Source organism: Chelonoidis abingdonii, chromosome 1 (assembly GCF_003597395.2).
Source record: "Chelonoidis abingdonii isolate Lonesome George chromosome 1, CheloAbing_2.0, whole genome shotgun sequence".
Classification (NCBI taxonomy): Eukaryota; Metazoa; Chordata; order Testudines; family Testudinidae; genus Chelonoidis; species Chelonoidis abingdonii.
Genome location: NC_133769.1, coordinates 268,769,798 through 268,786,077, shown reverse-complemented (window position 1 = coordinate 268,786,077; position 16,280 = coordinate 268,769,798). Strand labels below are relative to the sequence as shown.

General features: G+C 42.9%; 2 protein-coding genes across 5 annotated transcripts in view; one reads left to right on the top strand and one right to left on the bottom strand.

Annotated features, from left to right (window-relative positions):
• TPP2 (tripeptidyl peptidase 2) overlaps positions 1-9,090 on the top strand; it is a 73,984-nt gene extending 64,894 nt beyond the window's left edge. The window contains exons 28-29 of one of the 2 annotated variants that reach the window (XM_032800936.2): positions 6,686-6,805; positions 8,175-9,090. In XM_032800936.2, the coding sequence (XP_032656827.1) occupies positions 6,686-6,805; positions 8,175-8,264 (210 nt within the window). In that variant the 3' untranslated portion in view covers positions 8,265-9,090. The remainder of the gene's footprint in view (positions 1-6,685; positions 6,806-8,174) is intronic. The other variant, XM_032800927.2, reaches the window with a different exon arrangement.
• A 1,270-nt stretch (positions 9,091-10,360) lies between these two features.
• METTL21C (methyltransferase 21C, AARS1 lysine) overlaps positions 10,361-16,280 on the bottom strand; it is a 60,157-nt gene continuing 54,237 nt past the window's right edge. For all 3 annotated transcript variants that reach the window (XM_032801190.2, XM_032801172.2, XM_032801162.2), the window contains exons 3-5: positions 14,555-14,697; positions 11,377-11,494; positions 10,361-10,855 (exon numbers count right to left, since the gene is read on the bottom strand). In XM_032801190.2, the coding sequence (XP_032657081.1) occupies positions 10,461-10,855; positions 11,377-11,494; positions 14,555-14,697 (656 nt within the window). In that variant the 3' untranslated portion in view covers positions 10,361-10,460. The remainder of the gene's footprint in view (positions 10,856-11,376; positions 11,495-14,554; positions 14,698-16,280) is intronic.

The following is a 16,280-nucleotide window of genomic DNA, read 5'->3' as shown; positions in this document are numbered from 1 at the left end:
ATCGGGACATGGAGAGGGGCAGGGTTTCCGCCAGCACAGAGGGGGGGAAAAAAAACAGTGCTGCCAGTGGAGCAAAATATTGGGACAACCACCCAGATATCGGGACGGTCACGATTTTATCGAGACATCTGGTCACCCTAGTTGGGGTGAGGGCTCTGGCTGATGGTACAGGTTCTGGGGTGGGCAGGGGATGAGGGCTGGGGCAGAGAGTTTTTGGGGGGGCGCTGCTCTAGGGTGGGCTGGGGATAAGGGGTTTAGGTGCAGGCTGCCCTGGTGCTGTGACAGGGAGAGAGGACTCCCCGCAGCACTCTCTCCCCACAGCAGCAGCATCTGGGCTGGGCGAGGAGAGACGCCTCTCCCATGGTCCTAGCCTGCCCTGGACCTGCCGCATCCATGTGAGAGGTGCTCCTCCCCTAGCCCGAACATGCTGCAGCCAGGAGCGCGCCCAGCACTTGCGCCGCGTTAGGTGACTCCCTGGCTGTGTGAGCCGGGGAGCATACTGAGAGATCCCAGGAGATGCAAACCACAATATAGGACTTGCCATTTGAGGTTTCGGGGCTCTTTTCAGAGCTAATTGAGTCTGGGCTCACAAGCCATCCTCCTCCTCCTCTGGTGCAGGTCCTGGGGGGCTCCCAGGTCTAGCTCCTACAGGAGAAAGGACAAGGACAAAGTGCCTAAGAGATGCTACCCATCCTCTTCCCACCCAGCTGCCCAACCTGATCCTCCCAGAAACAGTTATTTTGAGGGTGCGCTCCAGGACAGCCCCCCTATCATAAGCCTCTGTCCCAAATCTGGACCTTAGCGTCCCAAATCTGGGTGCTTAGCATGAACCTCCAAGCTTAATTACCAGCTTGGATCTTATCTCGCTGCCACCCATCCAAAATTTCCAGGGGTTTTGGGCCCCCTCGGTCTTCCCCAAACCTTCCCTGGAAGGACCCCCAAGACCCAGAGCTTCTGAATCTTACCGCAAGGGAAAATACTCACTCCCTTCCCCTCCCCTTCCCACCCAGACTTTCTTCTCTGGGCCTACTTGAGAGTATTGATGCAATCTCTTCACCATCACAATACCAAGAAGCCTGTCCCCTCTCTTCACAAGAAGAGACAAACCTCAAACACAAGGAAACAGAGATATTTTATCTCTCTTTCCGCCTCCACCAATTCCCTGTGATGGCTGCCGGCTATTCCTGAGAGAAAACTCAAACAAGTCTAAAAAGAAGCTTTATATAAAAAGAAAAAGAATACGAATATAAACTCTGCATCAAGATGACAATACAGGGCTATTGGCTAAAAGGAAATATGAATAAAACAGTCTGATTCAAAAAGATATCCATTTGAAACATTCACAAGTTACACAATGTAAATACAAAATACATATAAACCTATTGCTTTTCCTTTTGTACCTACAACTTGGTTAACAGAAGGGAGAAGAGCTTTGGAGATAGAGAAAAAAAAAAAAAAAAAAACACTTCCCTCATAGCCGAGAGAAAACAATCAGACAGAACAAAGACAAAACACACCCAGAAGTTCCCTCCCTCACTTTTAAAAATCCGGTTTCCTGATTGGTCCTCTGGTCAGGTGTTTGGTTCCCTTTGTTAACCCTTTACAGGTAAAAGAAACATTAACCCTTAGCTATCTGTTTATGACACCCCCAGTCAATGTATTGGATCCAGCCCTCCCTTTCTTCAACCGCCTCCGCCCTTTCCGGTCGGCCTCGTCCCACATCACCTTAGACCACAGGGTGCTTGATACGGTTTCTTCGGGCTACACCTTGCAGTTTGCAGCCAAACATCCCTCCTGCCTCCATTCCCTGTCCCTCTTCAGGGATCCTTCTCACAAGACACTCCTTGTTCCGGAGGTCACAAACCTCCTTCGCCTGGGGGCAGTGGAAAAGGTTCCTCGGACCATGGAAGGCAGAGGATTCTACTCCCACTATTTCCTAATTCTGAAGGCAAAAGAGTGTCTCAGACCCATCCTAGACCAACTTCTTGGAGGGACTTGTTAAGATGACGTAGAAGTTTTGCATAGTCGTCTTGGCCTCCATCATCCCCTCCCTGGACCCAGGAGACTGGTACGCTGCCCTCGATTTAGAGGACACTTGGGCACTGGCGCTTCCTCTGCTTCATGTTGGGCCGGTGCCATTTCCAGTTTACGGCAATGCCCTTTCCTCTTTCATCGGCCTCGAGGGTATTCATAAAATTTATAGCACCACTGGCTGCTTATCTGAGACATCAGGGAGTCCAAACATACCCGTACCTCGACAACTGGTTGATTTAAAGGATTGATCTCCGGGTCAAGTGCGGAGATAATTTAACCTGGTTTGTTCCACCTGTCATGACCGGTGATTGATAATAAACAAGACGAAGTCAACCTTAACCCTGGTGCAGCACATGGAGTTCATCAGAGCGGTCCTTGATTCCACTTGGGCCAGGGCCTTCCTCCCCGAGACTTGGTTCCAGGCCATGGCGGACCTCACTGTGGGCCTGCGGGCTCACCCACTCACCGCCGCCCACACGTGTCTGAGGCTAGTAGGCCACATGGCAGTATGTACTTGCATGGTCCGGCACACACAACTCCACTGAAGACTTCTTCAGGCGTAGCTGGCATCAGTCTGTCCCCAACCGGCACAGCCTGGACCACGTGGTCAGGATTCCAGACAACATACTTTCATCCCTCATCTAGTGGCGGGATCCCATGTCAGTGTTGGAAGGGGTTCCCTTCACAGCCGTGTCCTTGTTGATGACTCTTGTCTCTGACGCCTTGGACCTGGGCTGGGGAGCCCACCTCGGTGATCTCAACACTCAAGGCCGTTGGTCCAGTCACGCTCATTCCCTTCATATTAATGTTAGGGAAGTCAGGGCAGTTCGACTGGCCTGCCAGGCTTTTCTACCTCATGTGCAAGACAGCGTCGTCCAGATCCTGACAGATAACACGGCTACAGTTTTCTTTATCAACAGGCAGAGCAGAACCAGGTTGTTGGCACTTTGGCTCTGGGATTTCTGCCTACAGTAAAATATCCATCTCATAGGCACTCACCTTCTGACGTACAAGAACACACTGTCAGATTGCTTCAGCAGGACATTCTCATCTCACCACGAGTGGTCCCTTCATCTGGAGGTGGTCTGCTCCATCTTCCGCAGGTGGGGAACTCCTCGGGTGGATTTGTTCACATCCAGGCAGAACAGGAAGTGCCACATCTTCTGCTCGATTGGGGGCATGGACAGAAGAGCCCTGTCCAATGCCTTTCAGCTCCCGTGATTGGATATCTGATGTATGCCTTCCCTCCAGTACTGTTGCAGCCCAGCGTCCTCATGAAGATCAAACAAGACGGCGAGAACTGGCCTCATAGCACCAGCGTGGCTGCGCCAACACTAATTCAGCACCCTGCTGGACCTCTCAGTAGCAACCCTGTTCCAGCTACCACTCCGGTTGGACATCCTTGTCCCAGAACCGCGCAGTCTTCTGCACCCCCAACCTGGCGACTACATCTGATGGCTTGGCTGCTGCGTGGTTAAACACGCAGGAGCAGCAGTGCTCGGCTGAGGTTCAGCACATTCTGTTGGGGAGTAGGAAGGCATCCACCAGAGTGACCTACATGGCCAAGTGGAAACAGTTTACCTGTTGGATTGTGACAAAGGTGTTTGTCCTGAGAGGGCTCCACTGCAGTTTACTCTGCACTACCTTCTGCATCATGAGCTCCAGGAGAGCTTGTCCCTCTCATCAGTCAAGGTCCAGTTAGCAGCCATCTTGGCTTTCCACCCGCTCTTGCCAGGTAGGTTTGTTTTTGCTCAGGATATCATGGCCTGATTCCTTAAGGGCATGGAGCTTCTTTATCAGCACATCAGGGACCCCGTCCCTCCTTGAGACTTGAATCTGGTGCTGTCTCAGCTCACGAATCCTCCCTTTGAGCCCTTGGCTTCCTTTTCTCTCCTCCTCCTCTCCTGGAAGGTCGCATTGCTGGTTGCAGTGACGTCGAACCAGCAGATATCTGAGATACAGGCGCTCACCTCGGAGCCACCATACGCAGTCTTCTACAAGGACCAGGTCCAGCTAAGGCTGCGCCGGCTTTTTTCCTAACGTCATCTCTGTTTCATTTGAGCCAGGATACCTGCTTATTGGTCTTCTTTCCGAAGCCGCATAAATCAGAATATGAGCGCAGGCTACATGCCCGGGACATCTGGAGGGCTCTGGCTTTCTACATGGATAGAAACAAACCATTGCATTAAGTCAATGCAGTCGTTCATTGTAGTGGCCAACAGGATGAAAAGTCACCTGGCATCTACTCAAAAGAATATTTTCTTGGATCGCTGCCTGTATTCGCTTCTGCTATGAGCAAGTGACGGTGCTCCCACTGGCAGTTGTCGCCACCGACTCTACCAGGGCACAGGCTTCTTCGGCAGCCTTTCTGGCCCATGTGCCTATCCAGAACATCTGTAAAGCGGCCACCTGGTCTTCTGTCTCCGCTTCTATATTCCACTATGCACTGACCAGCAGATCCGGGACGATGCTGGCTTCAACAGAGCAGTACTGCAAGCCCCGCTAAGCTGTGAACTCCAAGCTCACCTCTGTGGATACTGCTTGTGCATCACCTACAATGGAATTGACATGAGCAAACTCTCAAAGAAGAAAAAACTCTTGTTGTTCGAGATGTGTTGCTCATATCCATTCCATTTCCTGCCCTTCTGCCCCTCTGTCACAGTTGTCTGCAAGAAGGAACTGAAGGGGCACAGGGCTGGCAGTGCCTGATATACCACTGCATAGGAGCTCCACAGCCGGCCCTAAGGATACTGCTAAGGCAGAAATCTGACAACTGTGTATGTGGGCACGCAAATACCTAAAATGGAGTCGACACAAGCAACACATCTCGAAGATCAACAGTAGGCAACCATTGTTTTTTTTCATGTTGCCCTAGGTACATGGTGCTGTGCATAATATATGTTTGACCCAGATAGGTGGTACATTCAGTAGTACTCCCACGTATTCTAGTTGGAGCTCTTATTTCAAAAGAAACACATGAAAGAAAAATATGTGGTCACAGGATACACTTAAGAACATAAATGTAGAATCTAAGATCCAACTCTAATCCATGCAGTGCCCTACTAGACATTTCCTCCAGCTGATTACATTGTTTACTTCTTGTTTGTTGTCTTCCAGCTAATTTTCAATCCATGTTACTATTCCTGTCAAAAACAGGTTTTGATTAAAATGGAGACTGTATCAGATGCCCAGTAAAAATGCAGATATCACACCTATTACATTCCCATCATCCAAAAGTTTTGTAATGATATCCAAAAAAGCAATTGAGTTTGTCTACCTACTTTGTCGTGCATTCACATGGGAAAATAAATTACTATCAAGATGCTGCTTCCAATTTGATTTTTATTTTGTATTTCATACTGAAGAAAAACTAAGTGTGTTTACTCTTGTGTTATCTGTTCTTTTATGTTATCCGATGTAGTGATTACAATCTTTCTATTGCATTGCAGTTTTTACAGTATGACTTATTTTGGCTGGTGCATGCACAGATGCTAAAGCTGGAGGTTTCTTTTTATGCCACAGAAAACTTCTGTGCTTATGAACTTGTAGTGTCTTACAGTACTTCACATGTTATACTACTAATAAATCTATACAATGGTCTCCAAAGATATTGTGTGGGAATGCAATATCTGTCACTCTGGTGACCTGTCAGCTGGAAAAACTAGATTTTTATTGGTTGCAAATAGGGGTGGGGAAAAATTTGCATCCCGGATTGGAGTAACTAGCTTTTTTTAAAGCCTTTTTGCCATATCCCTGTAGTTGTATTGGTTTATCACTTACATAAGAAATTAAAATAGGATATTCACTATGGATATATGTAGTGGATTGTATCAGAGGTGAAAGACTTGGGTTAGCACAAGCTCTAATTTCTGTAACAGTAAAGTAGCATGGGGAATCTACCAAAATCTTTATCATTAATTATTTGTTAGGCTGTTAAGGAACCAGTTTTATTTGACATCTCTGTGGTGGGCAGATGGCGTTCACCTGCACTTTTTATGTGTAATGTTGATAAGGTACTAAAAGCTCACTGTTGCAAATAAATTATTGACCCTCTTAATCAACAAAGGCTCTGGTTTTTATCTCTTAGCAAGCATATTCTCATGATGAATATATTTAAGCAAAAACTGAGGCCTTGTCTTCATGTTTATTTATTTTCGTTGCTTGTTTATAATTATGTACATGTATGTACACACCATCTACTGTTTTTGTTCATGTTTGTTTTGCAATCAGTTTAATACTTGCTGGGATTCATATCCCACAATCTGACATTGCTTTTTTCCATGGGCGAAAAAAAAACTTGGCTGTTTTATCATTTATTTACAGTACTGTGTATTTAGGCAGTTGGTGAAAAATCTAAATAGCTATAAATGTGATCCAGTGTACAGCTGTTTGAGTAATGAGATCTCTGAATCCTCATAAAATGTTCTGAAGTTTGCGATAGTGACAAACACTTGCTCTTATTTTACAATTAAAACACGAGTACAGTAATTGCTGTGATTCTTCTGTGTTCATCAACATAAGAATAAATTCAAAACAGTCTGGTAAAATATTTAACTTTGATTTGTCTGCTTTAAATTGTTTTTATATAAACAATGCTAGTTTTAATATGGTGGTAGATTTGTAACTTTTTTTATTTGTTGACGTACTATAGGTTTTAACGTTTGCCTATAAGCATGCATTGGCAAATAAAATGTATGGAAGAGGTCTCAAATTTGCCACAAAACTTGCAGAAGAGAAGCCAACCAAGGAAAACTTGAAAAATTGTATACAGGTAAGGGGTAGTCAATAAATCCATTTAATTACGGAGGGGTATTGTTATGTATGCTGAAGAATCTCTAAATATTAGGAGATGTAAATGTATGTTCATTATATACTGCTTACACTATTGAGTTTCAGAAAATTTTCACTGAGGTTCTGGAACAGAACGTACTGGATAGGCTTTTGATCCAGGAATATTCAAATCTGAAACACTTCTACCTCACCCCAGATTCACCAGGGGTTCTGATTGGGCTTAATGAATTTATCTGGCACCAGTTAGCCAGAGGAGTAAGCTCACTAGCTCAAAGGTGTGCAAGAAAGATGTGGGGGAGGCGGCACTTGTGAGGTCCAAAGGTAATATCCAGAAGCCCAGTCCTCTAGCCTCTGAGAAGCCGGAGGCTGCTGGGATTCCCATTTGGGCATGCTCCCTGGACGTCACAAGGGAATTCCATCTTCTATATCAGCCTCTTAACTTCCCCGCATCCAGGTGCTGAAAGGAAGAAAGGGCTTGTCTCTTCTTCACTCATTTCAGAGCCCTCCTTTCAATAACCTCTTCCCAGTCTGTTGCAAAGTGGGTGGGAGAGAGGGAAGCCAGACCTCTTTCTTTCCCCTTAGCTGTTCTTACTTGATGGATGCTCAGTTAATAACTCCACCACTGCCTCTGCTCAAAGCTTACCCAAGCAGCAGTATAATATTAAGGGTGCTCCTTAACAGTTTCAAGGAGCACTTTGAAGAGGTACTTTTTAATTCCACTCAGTTGCTTAGCAAAGCTCATGGCCACGGCAAGTTGTTTAAGCTGTGGGTACTCACCACCTTTGGAAATCAGCTCACTTTTGTTTAGGCTCATAAATCCATATCTAGGAACTTAACTTTACTTTCTTAGGTTTTAAAGTTAAAACCAGTTTTTAAATTGAGGCCAAAATGTTTCAAGTGGCTTGTTCATTCTACCACTGTATCTAGATTAAGAAATTGTGCCCTGACTACTCTCTTGACTTGCACATGAATTCCGTGTGTTTTATTCTGAAGTACTTAAAGTTGAACAGCATAGAGAAAATGTGGTCCCTACAGACATTTTGCTTACCTAAAGTTAAATTAACTATACAGTTATTCAAAACTGGTATAAGGGGGGAAATATCCCCAAGTTTACTGGGATTCTTGTGCTGCTTAAGACAACGTTTTGTTCACTAAAGCTAAAATACCAGTCTTCAAAAACTAAAACCATTCTGTAGGAAAGTTTAGAGCTCCAGAAAGCAATAAATTGAAGTTGTGCTTCTTACAATGAACCTCTTTAACATGGCACTTTAGTTTCAGAAAGAATGAGAGAAGATATCAGTGTCAAAAGAATCATCTAATTTTTCTGCTTATCAATTGTTTTTCTTTAGTTAATGAAGTTACTTGGATGGACCCATTGTGCATCTTTCTCTGAAAACTGGCTTCCTGTCATGTATCCTCCTGATTATTGTGTGTTTTGAAATACCAACAGTTATGAACATACAGAGATGGTTTTATACTGACAGGATAGGAAAGATAAGTTTTACCTTTTAATTAGAATGTTTGTCTTCATCAAATACAGAATGCTGATTATTAAATTGTGTATATTTATCAGAAAGGCACCCTGGTGTGGCTTAATACCTGTTAACCTGACTCCTGACATCAGGGAGCTTACTTCGTGTGCATCCCATTGCTGGCAATGGATGTGCCAGAATTGCCAGCACCAAGGATTTGGAATTGGGTTGGAAAAGATTTCTTGCATGCATGCTAGGTTCTTAACTGTTCATTTTAACTGAAGACCTATAAAAGCTCTGTATTTTTTACAATGAACAGAGTTTTAACTTGTTTAATCTTAATTTCTTTTTTCAATTGTATGAAGGCCTTAAAGCTACATCATAGTAGCTAAAATTTTATTTATTAGACTATAAAGTAATGGAACTCCATTACCTGTACTATTTGCAAGAGTTTACATTATAATTTTTTTTAAACAACCACCTTTCAAATGGTCTGTGTGTGTATCTCAAAATTGCTGATACATAGGTGCTCTTGTAAATCTTAGTCTTTGAGATATTTCAGGCAAACTTTCAGAAATCCATGTGAAGTTGAGTATCAGGTTGGACTGATACATGTATAAAAGTGCCAGACGGTTAATCAGGTATTGTAAAGCTATACATACAAATGTTTAATAATGTTTAAAAAATGTAAAACACAGAGTAAATGTGCAAAATTGAAGATAAAAAACCACCATGTGCACTCTGATACTTTAAAGGATTTTTAATTAATAAAAACAAATAATAAAGCTGAAAACTGTTGTGTTTTTAGGAGTACATAAACATAACGTGTTAAAGCAGACAGCTTTAGGAATAATATAGAAATGCAGTGTAAACAGGCTATAAATATACATAACTCCTCACTTAAAGTCTTCCCGGTTAATGTTGTTTCGTTGCTGATCAGTTAGGGAACATGCTCATTTAAAGTTGTGCAATGCTTCTGTTTAACATTGTTTGGCAGCTGCCTGATTTGTCCACTGCTTGCAGAAAGAGCAACCCATTGGAGCTAGGTGGTGGGGGCTTGGAACCAGGGTGGACCAGCAGCCCCCCATCAGCTCCCCGCACCTTAAGTTCCATGTGCGGCAGCCGCCCAGCAGGCTACCAATTGCCAACAGTTCAGCTGTCCCTCCCCCCCTGCCTTGGAGCTGCTCCCGGGAGCCTCCTGCTAGCTGTGCGGGGGGTGGGGAGGAAGTGGGGAGGCTAATGTTAGGGTGTCCCCCCTCCCTTGTTCCTGCCCCCCGTTTACCCCATCAGAGGGGGGAGACGACACGACGGGTTCAGGACAGAGGGAGCTGGCTTGCAGCAGCTGCTGTCTCAACTTGCTGATCTGCTTAAAAAGGCAATGTACTTAAAGTGAGGTCAGCGTACTTAAAGGAGCAATACACCTCTCTCTCTCTCGGTGTGTGTCTGTATCTCTGCCATACTGTCTCCCCTCCCTCCGTTTGTGCTGCCTGGTAGAGTGTGAGGCTATATTAACAACAACGTGTTAACCCTTGAGGGCTCAGCTGTGTACTAGTTCATCATTTAGCACTAAGGCATTCTCTGGGAAATATCCCACCCTCTGACGTCACCACATCAACCAAGCTTCACAATCATAATTGCTGTGTACAGTATTAAATTGTTTGTTTAAAACGGATATGGTGTGTATGTGTGTATATATGTGGAATATATAGTCTTTTGTCTGGTGAAAAAAATTACCCCGAAACCTAACCCCAGCTATTTACATTAATTCTTATGGAGAAATTGGATTCGCATAGCATCATTTCGCTTAAAGTCGCATTTTTCAGGAACATAACGACAACGTTAAGCGAGGAGTTACTGTATAGCTAGATCTAATAGTTGATTTGAAATGTTGGAACTTTATCTGGTTGTTTTGTGTTACTGCGGACCCTCTGGCGGTAATAAATTGATTTGCTTGAGTAAATCATGTATATAAGCTTATGAGAAAAATCAGACTAAGTAGTGTCCTGATATTATCATCCATCTTAATTTTTCATGTGTATTGAAGTGCAAAATTCAAAGACTCAGGGACAGGTTTATAGACATTAATGCACTTAGTGTGCATTATGTACTAAAAACTAAAAGCTCATAAACTTTGAAGCGCAACAGAACTGTGACTGTATTGTTTTAATTCTCTTTTACTGTGGCTTTAAACAGCTTGATATTTGATTCTGGAAATTCTGCTAGAAGTGTAACAATTAGTATATTGCGAAGTTTCTCTACAAATTCAAAATCTGTGCTGAATCTGAACTTATTTGCCCATAATAATACTGTCCCTGGCTGGCATAAATATGCCATTGTTGTTAGTAATGGATCCAGGGATGTATGGTGGTAGACAACATCACTTGCCAAAATAAAATCATAATGGTGAGTTGATTTAGGGAAGTCTTCATTGAGATCTTCTCCCCACACCAGCTTCCTCACTTCAGGTTGGTGTATATTCATGTTTTGTGTATTTCTTGAAATATTCAGTTTGAGATTTTCAAGTACTTCAGGCAAATCAGTAGCTGTAACATAAGCTCCTAAAGAGAATGTGCAAATGATTAGTGTGTAAACCTTCCTGTTTTTCCCTCATTTATCAATTTTGAATATGCTGGCTCTCTGATCATTGTCAATAAATAGACCACCACCCACCCATTTCCTGGATTGGGGTAACTACTCATAAAGGACTGTTATTTTGGGGCATGTCTCCACTGCCCCAAGTGTTCCGTGTGGCTGCTACAGGTGCAAATTAAAAGGATCCTGTTAATGTAATCCTCTTCAAACTGAGGGAACTTTTAGTCTGCACCCACTGCATCCACACAGGGGCGCTAAGGTGCAGCACTTGGGTGCGCACTTCTGTTTGCGCTCCTATAGTCCAAACTGTGGGGCAGTGTAGACAAGCCCGACAGAATTTTGAGAGCCAAAGTCATAACTGCTAGTTAAGTTTTTAATTTTAGTTATAATTTCACTGACTACAGTGTCAAAGAATTTGTTTAGCTGCCACCTCACAATTGATATATTTGAAGGTGAATTTATTGGAATTTAAGCAGAATTTACTAACCTAGTATACTAGCCACAATGGATACCAGTCCTGTTCCAGCACCAATTTCAAGTACCTTTTTGTCTTTTAGGTTGATCTCTTGTTGATTTGATTCCAGGTACTGAGATAAAGCCAATGCCTAAGAACAGTTAAAATATATCCATAAAAAGCATTAATTTGCTAACGGCCATCCAGCAGTTCATTAAATCATTGAAAACATTTTCTAATAAGTTTTTTACTTATAGACTGAACGTATTCAAGTATATAGCACAAAAGCAAATTAGGAAAAAGGAACAAGATTAGTCCTGTTTAAAAAAAAAAAAAAAAAAAAAAAACCCACATTATTAGGCAAGTAAAAACAACCAAACAGCTTCTTTTTATGTGGGTCTCCCTAGAAATACACAGATCTATATGTCACAGAGTTTTGTTGCTTTCCACTGACCTTTAAGTTACTGTAGGAACTGAGCATAGTCAGTCTGGAGAAGGAGAGATTTTACTACAAAGTCACTATCACTCTAGATATTCAGATCCAGACTTGACTCCTATCTATTAGTCATAGTGCACGCATGATGAAATAATTCCAGCCATTTTATAGAGAGGGAGAAGACAAATGGTACCTTTCAGTTCAAGTGACAGAGTTCTGTCATGGAACCATATCAGTAAAACAGTTGACAATTGGTTGCTTTCTTAGCAATCACAGCAGAGGTCAAAGAGCCAATAGGAACTACCTCTGCTTCCTCTATCACAACCCTATATTACAGCTCATCTAATCACACAGTTTCGTAGCATGATGCTGAGGCATTGATTACCAACTCATCATGGGTGAGTGCCGCTAATGAATCACCAGCACTGTTTGTGCAGTATCTACTTTTTCTTTGGAGTTCTCCCAGCCACTTACTAACACCTGACTAATTTGAGATTTGATGAAATTGCAGTTCATAGTAAAAACACTTAAGACAGACATTTTCCGCTTTCTCTCTTGAGATGGAATCTTTGTCATTTTCTGAGTTTTTATATGATCGCTAGACTGACAAGCTTTCTAGAGTTGAAATCCAATCCTCGTCCATCTTCATAATAAATAGTGTAAATAAGTTTGGAATATTTTCCTCATATCTTTGTTACTCTAATGCTTTTTATCTTGAGAAGGCCACTTTACAGATGAGACAAAATTATCCAAATCTCATTACACACAAAGTATGTTTGTTTTTAATTCAACAATGGGATAAGCAGGGACCAGTAGAATGTTTCCTCATGAGTAAAAATATTTAAATTAATCTACATATCTGTGAACTATGGAAATATCTTCAGTTCTGAAGTCTAAAGTTGACTTTTTATGAAGGTCTCAATTTAAATCTTGCGAGATCAGTATCTGGCTTAGAGTTTCTTTGCTATTCTGAGGAATTACTTTCCTTCTTTCATCTTACAGTATCCATCTCTGTAGGACTTAGTTTCCCAAAACCAGATGATCAGCAAGATTAAGTCACTACAAAATTGACAAATATAATCTGTATTCATCAACTGGAAGCAAGGAGCACCCTGTGTCATATAGATGCAATGCAAATAAAGACCTAAAAAGAATCTCACCATAGTCCTCAATATGTGATGTATATTAAAGGTGTACACAACCAAATGAGCTTAGTGGACAATCCCCTCAACTAAGCAGAGGGGCTTTTCAGCAGCAAACTTTCCTACATTCAAATGTGTGGTCCCAGCGAGCAATTTCCTAATTATTCACTAGTGTTGAATCCCCTTGCCTGTGATTCTCTACATCCAAAACCCAGACTCTATAAATGTGACAGACACTGTGATGAAAGGTATATCCTCATCAGAAAGAGTCCTAGGGAGCCAAGATGCTCTTATCGCTCCAGACTGTTTCCTGAAAGCATAGACTTATGATCTGGGGAAAGAATTCTATAGTATAAGGTTGGGAGCATTGAACCTATCATGCTACAATCCCATCCATATTGCTGTTTCATCAAGATGCCTTCTGAAGTATCTTGACATCTCAGTCCTGGGAAGTGTATTAATAAGTCCTTCCTAGCATTTTGCTTCTATGTTGGCAGATTCCTCAAGGCACCCTAGATAGCTAGACCACTTATGACCCAATATTCTCACTGGTCTTCAGCCTCATCTCTTTTTAAGTTCAAGTCCCTGCTTTGTCTGTACTGAAGCTTGCTTTTCCAGTAGTTAGTTGTGAAAGAAATTAGAATAGTTGCTAAAATAGCTATTTTTCCCTGCAAGAATTTTTCTGCCTTTCCTATGATAAAGTATAAACACCACCTTTTTCTGTATTTTAGAACACTTTCACAAGTCCACAAAAGAAGGAAGAAATCCTGTGGCATAAAATAAATCTTGACTTCCCTGCAGTCCTCTGTCTCAAACTGAGCAAGTTAGAAAGTTCTCAGCAGTTGATTGCCTTCCAATAAAATTGTGAAGGAGCCAAGTTCTCTAAATCTTCCATAGCATGGTGGATCAAATGCTGCAGTAGGGGAACACAAGTGGTGCTAATTGGACAGTACCTGTGAGCAATGAGAGACGCTTCCTGGTTCCCAGGTAATATCCTGGGTAGAAAGAGTTTCATCTACATGCAGTCAGTTAAATAGACCTTCAAGCCTCTGCACCGACTCATTTTGGGATGTGATTGCGCTACTCTGCTCTAAATAAATTTCCATTCTCTGTAAAATGCATGCTGGATCTTTTCAGTATTGTTTTCTTTTCTGTTCTCCTGTCTGTCTTGCCAGATGCTTACATCCCCATAGTGACTGACTGACTGGAGTCACTGAGAGAACACAACACTTCTTCCCAATTTTCCTTTCTTTGATATAATGTCTGCACCCATATTCATTTATATGCTCGATCAATAGCACCGGCTATTTTCTGCACTCTTCAAAGGGAGAGGTGTACACAGTTTTATAGAGGACTTACAGTTCAATCATTTGTTACCATGTCACACCTTTGGAAGCTGCTCTTCTGGCCCAAAGTGGCAGTAGGAGGGACATAAGCCAGAGTTCTTTGTTAAAATAGTTAACTCCCTTCATTCTGCACTGTGATGGAAGCCTGATAGTAAATGAGCAATGGGGATGTTCATCAAAGACCATTATTTTCATTTCACTTCAGTTCCAACGTTCCATTTGTTCACATTTATTTTATAATTTGAGTTTAACTTGCTATTTGATTACAGTACATAGGTAAAACTTACACCGGGCCATACTATAGCTCCGAAGTGGTCTAATGATTCTTGAATAGTGATCTGATGATCTGCGTAACAATAATGCTCCTTGTCAAAATAGGGAGAAACTGTAGGAATCCACTTCTGCAGTATTTTAAGAATTCTTGGTGATTCTGTGGGAGAAAAGATCATATCTGTATTATTTGGTAGATAGGAGCATATATGTGCATTTTGTTACATAACTGGGAAAAGAAAACATACAAGACTTATCTGCAGTCAAGACAATGAGTATGCAGCCTTTTCTTAAAAAAGTTGCTAGTGAGCTGACCATGGTTCACTGGGTTGCCAGAGCAGGATCCCAAATGTGGGTGGGCCTGCTGTCAATCAAAGTGAAGGAGAAAACCTTCCTTTCCCATAAGTCATGGAGCAACACAGGTTGTGTGGTGAGGAATTTTAAGACACACTTTTGGCATGTGTTTTTCTGTCATCAGGTTGAGACTTAAGTATCCCAGGTCAGGGGTTGCAAGTCATGCTAATATCATATCTAAATGAAGCTATTTGGAGATTTTTAGGTTGCTAATATAACTGCACAGTTGTGCACAGGGTAGCCAGCTAGCATTGATTCTGGCAGAAGTACACTGGGTTCTTAAACCACAGATAGTTTGGACCTCTATTTTTGTATCTTCCAAAAGTCAGCATTGCCAGCAGTACAGTGTTCCCTGACACCAGGTGTTGCATTGTTTCAACTAGGGATGCAGACGACAGTATCATCTTCTGAATCTGAAACACTGCATTTTCCTATCTTAACCCAGCGGTTCCATCATGTCCCATTTGATCTGTCAAGCTCACAGTCGAGCACAGAATAACTGCAGCGTATTGCCATGTTAAAGTGCCTTTCCTCCTAATGCCATCCTTAACAACACTGAAAAATGAACAGCTCTACCTCTGATGATACTGGAATGTGACAAGAACAAACATCTTGTAGTCCTAAAACAAGAAGCAGAAAACTATAGTGCAGGATTCATAGATTCCAAGACCAGAAGGGACCGTTGTGATCATGTAGTTTAACCTCCTGTATCACACAGGCCATAGAATTTCCCCCAAATAATTCCTAAAGCAGATCTTTTTGCAAAAACATCCAATCTTAAATTGCCAGTGATGGAGATTCCACCATAACCCTTGGTAAATTGATCGAGTGATTAATTACTCTCACTGTTAATTTTTTATTTTTTTTTATGACTCATTTCCAGTCTGGATTTGTCTAGCTTCAGCTTGCAGCCATTGGATCATATTATAACTGGGGTGGGCAAACTATGGCCTGCGTGCCAGATCTGCCGAAAGCAGCGATATGGCCCCTCCAGCACCTACGTGTAGGGGCAACCAGGGGCTTCCACTCTGCATGTTGTCCCAGGGGCAGTGCCGGTGGACGGGGCAGTGTGCAACGCCACCTGGCTGTGCCGCCGCGTAGGAGCCGGAGAAGGAACATGCCGCTGCTTCCAGGAGCTGCTTGAGGTAAGTGCTGCCCTGAGCCTGCACCCCGGCCCCAGCCCTGATCCCCCTCCTGCCCTCCGAACCCCTTGGTCCCAGCCCAGATCACCCTCCTGCACTCCAAACCCCTCATCCTCAGCCCCACCCCAGAGCCTGCACCCCCTTCCCTCTGCTCCCTTCCCTGGGAGCTGCTTGAGGTAAGTGCTGCCCTGAGCCTGCACCCCGGCCCCAGCCCTGATCCCCCTCCTGCCCTCCGAACCCCTTGGTC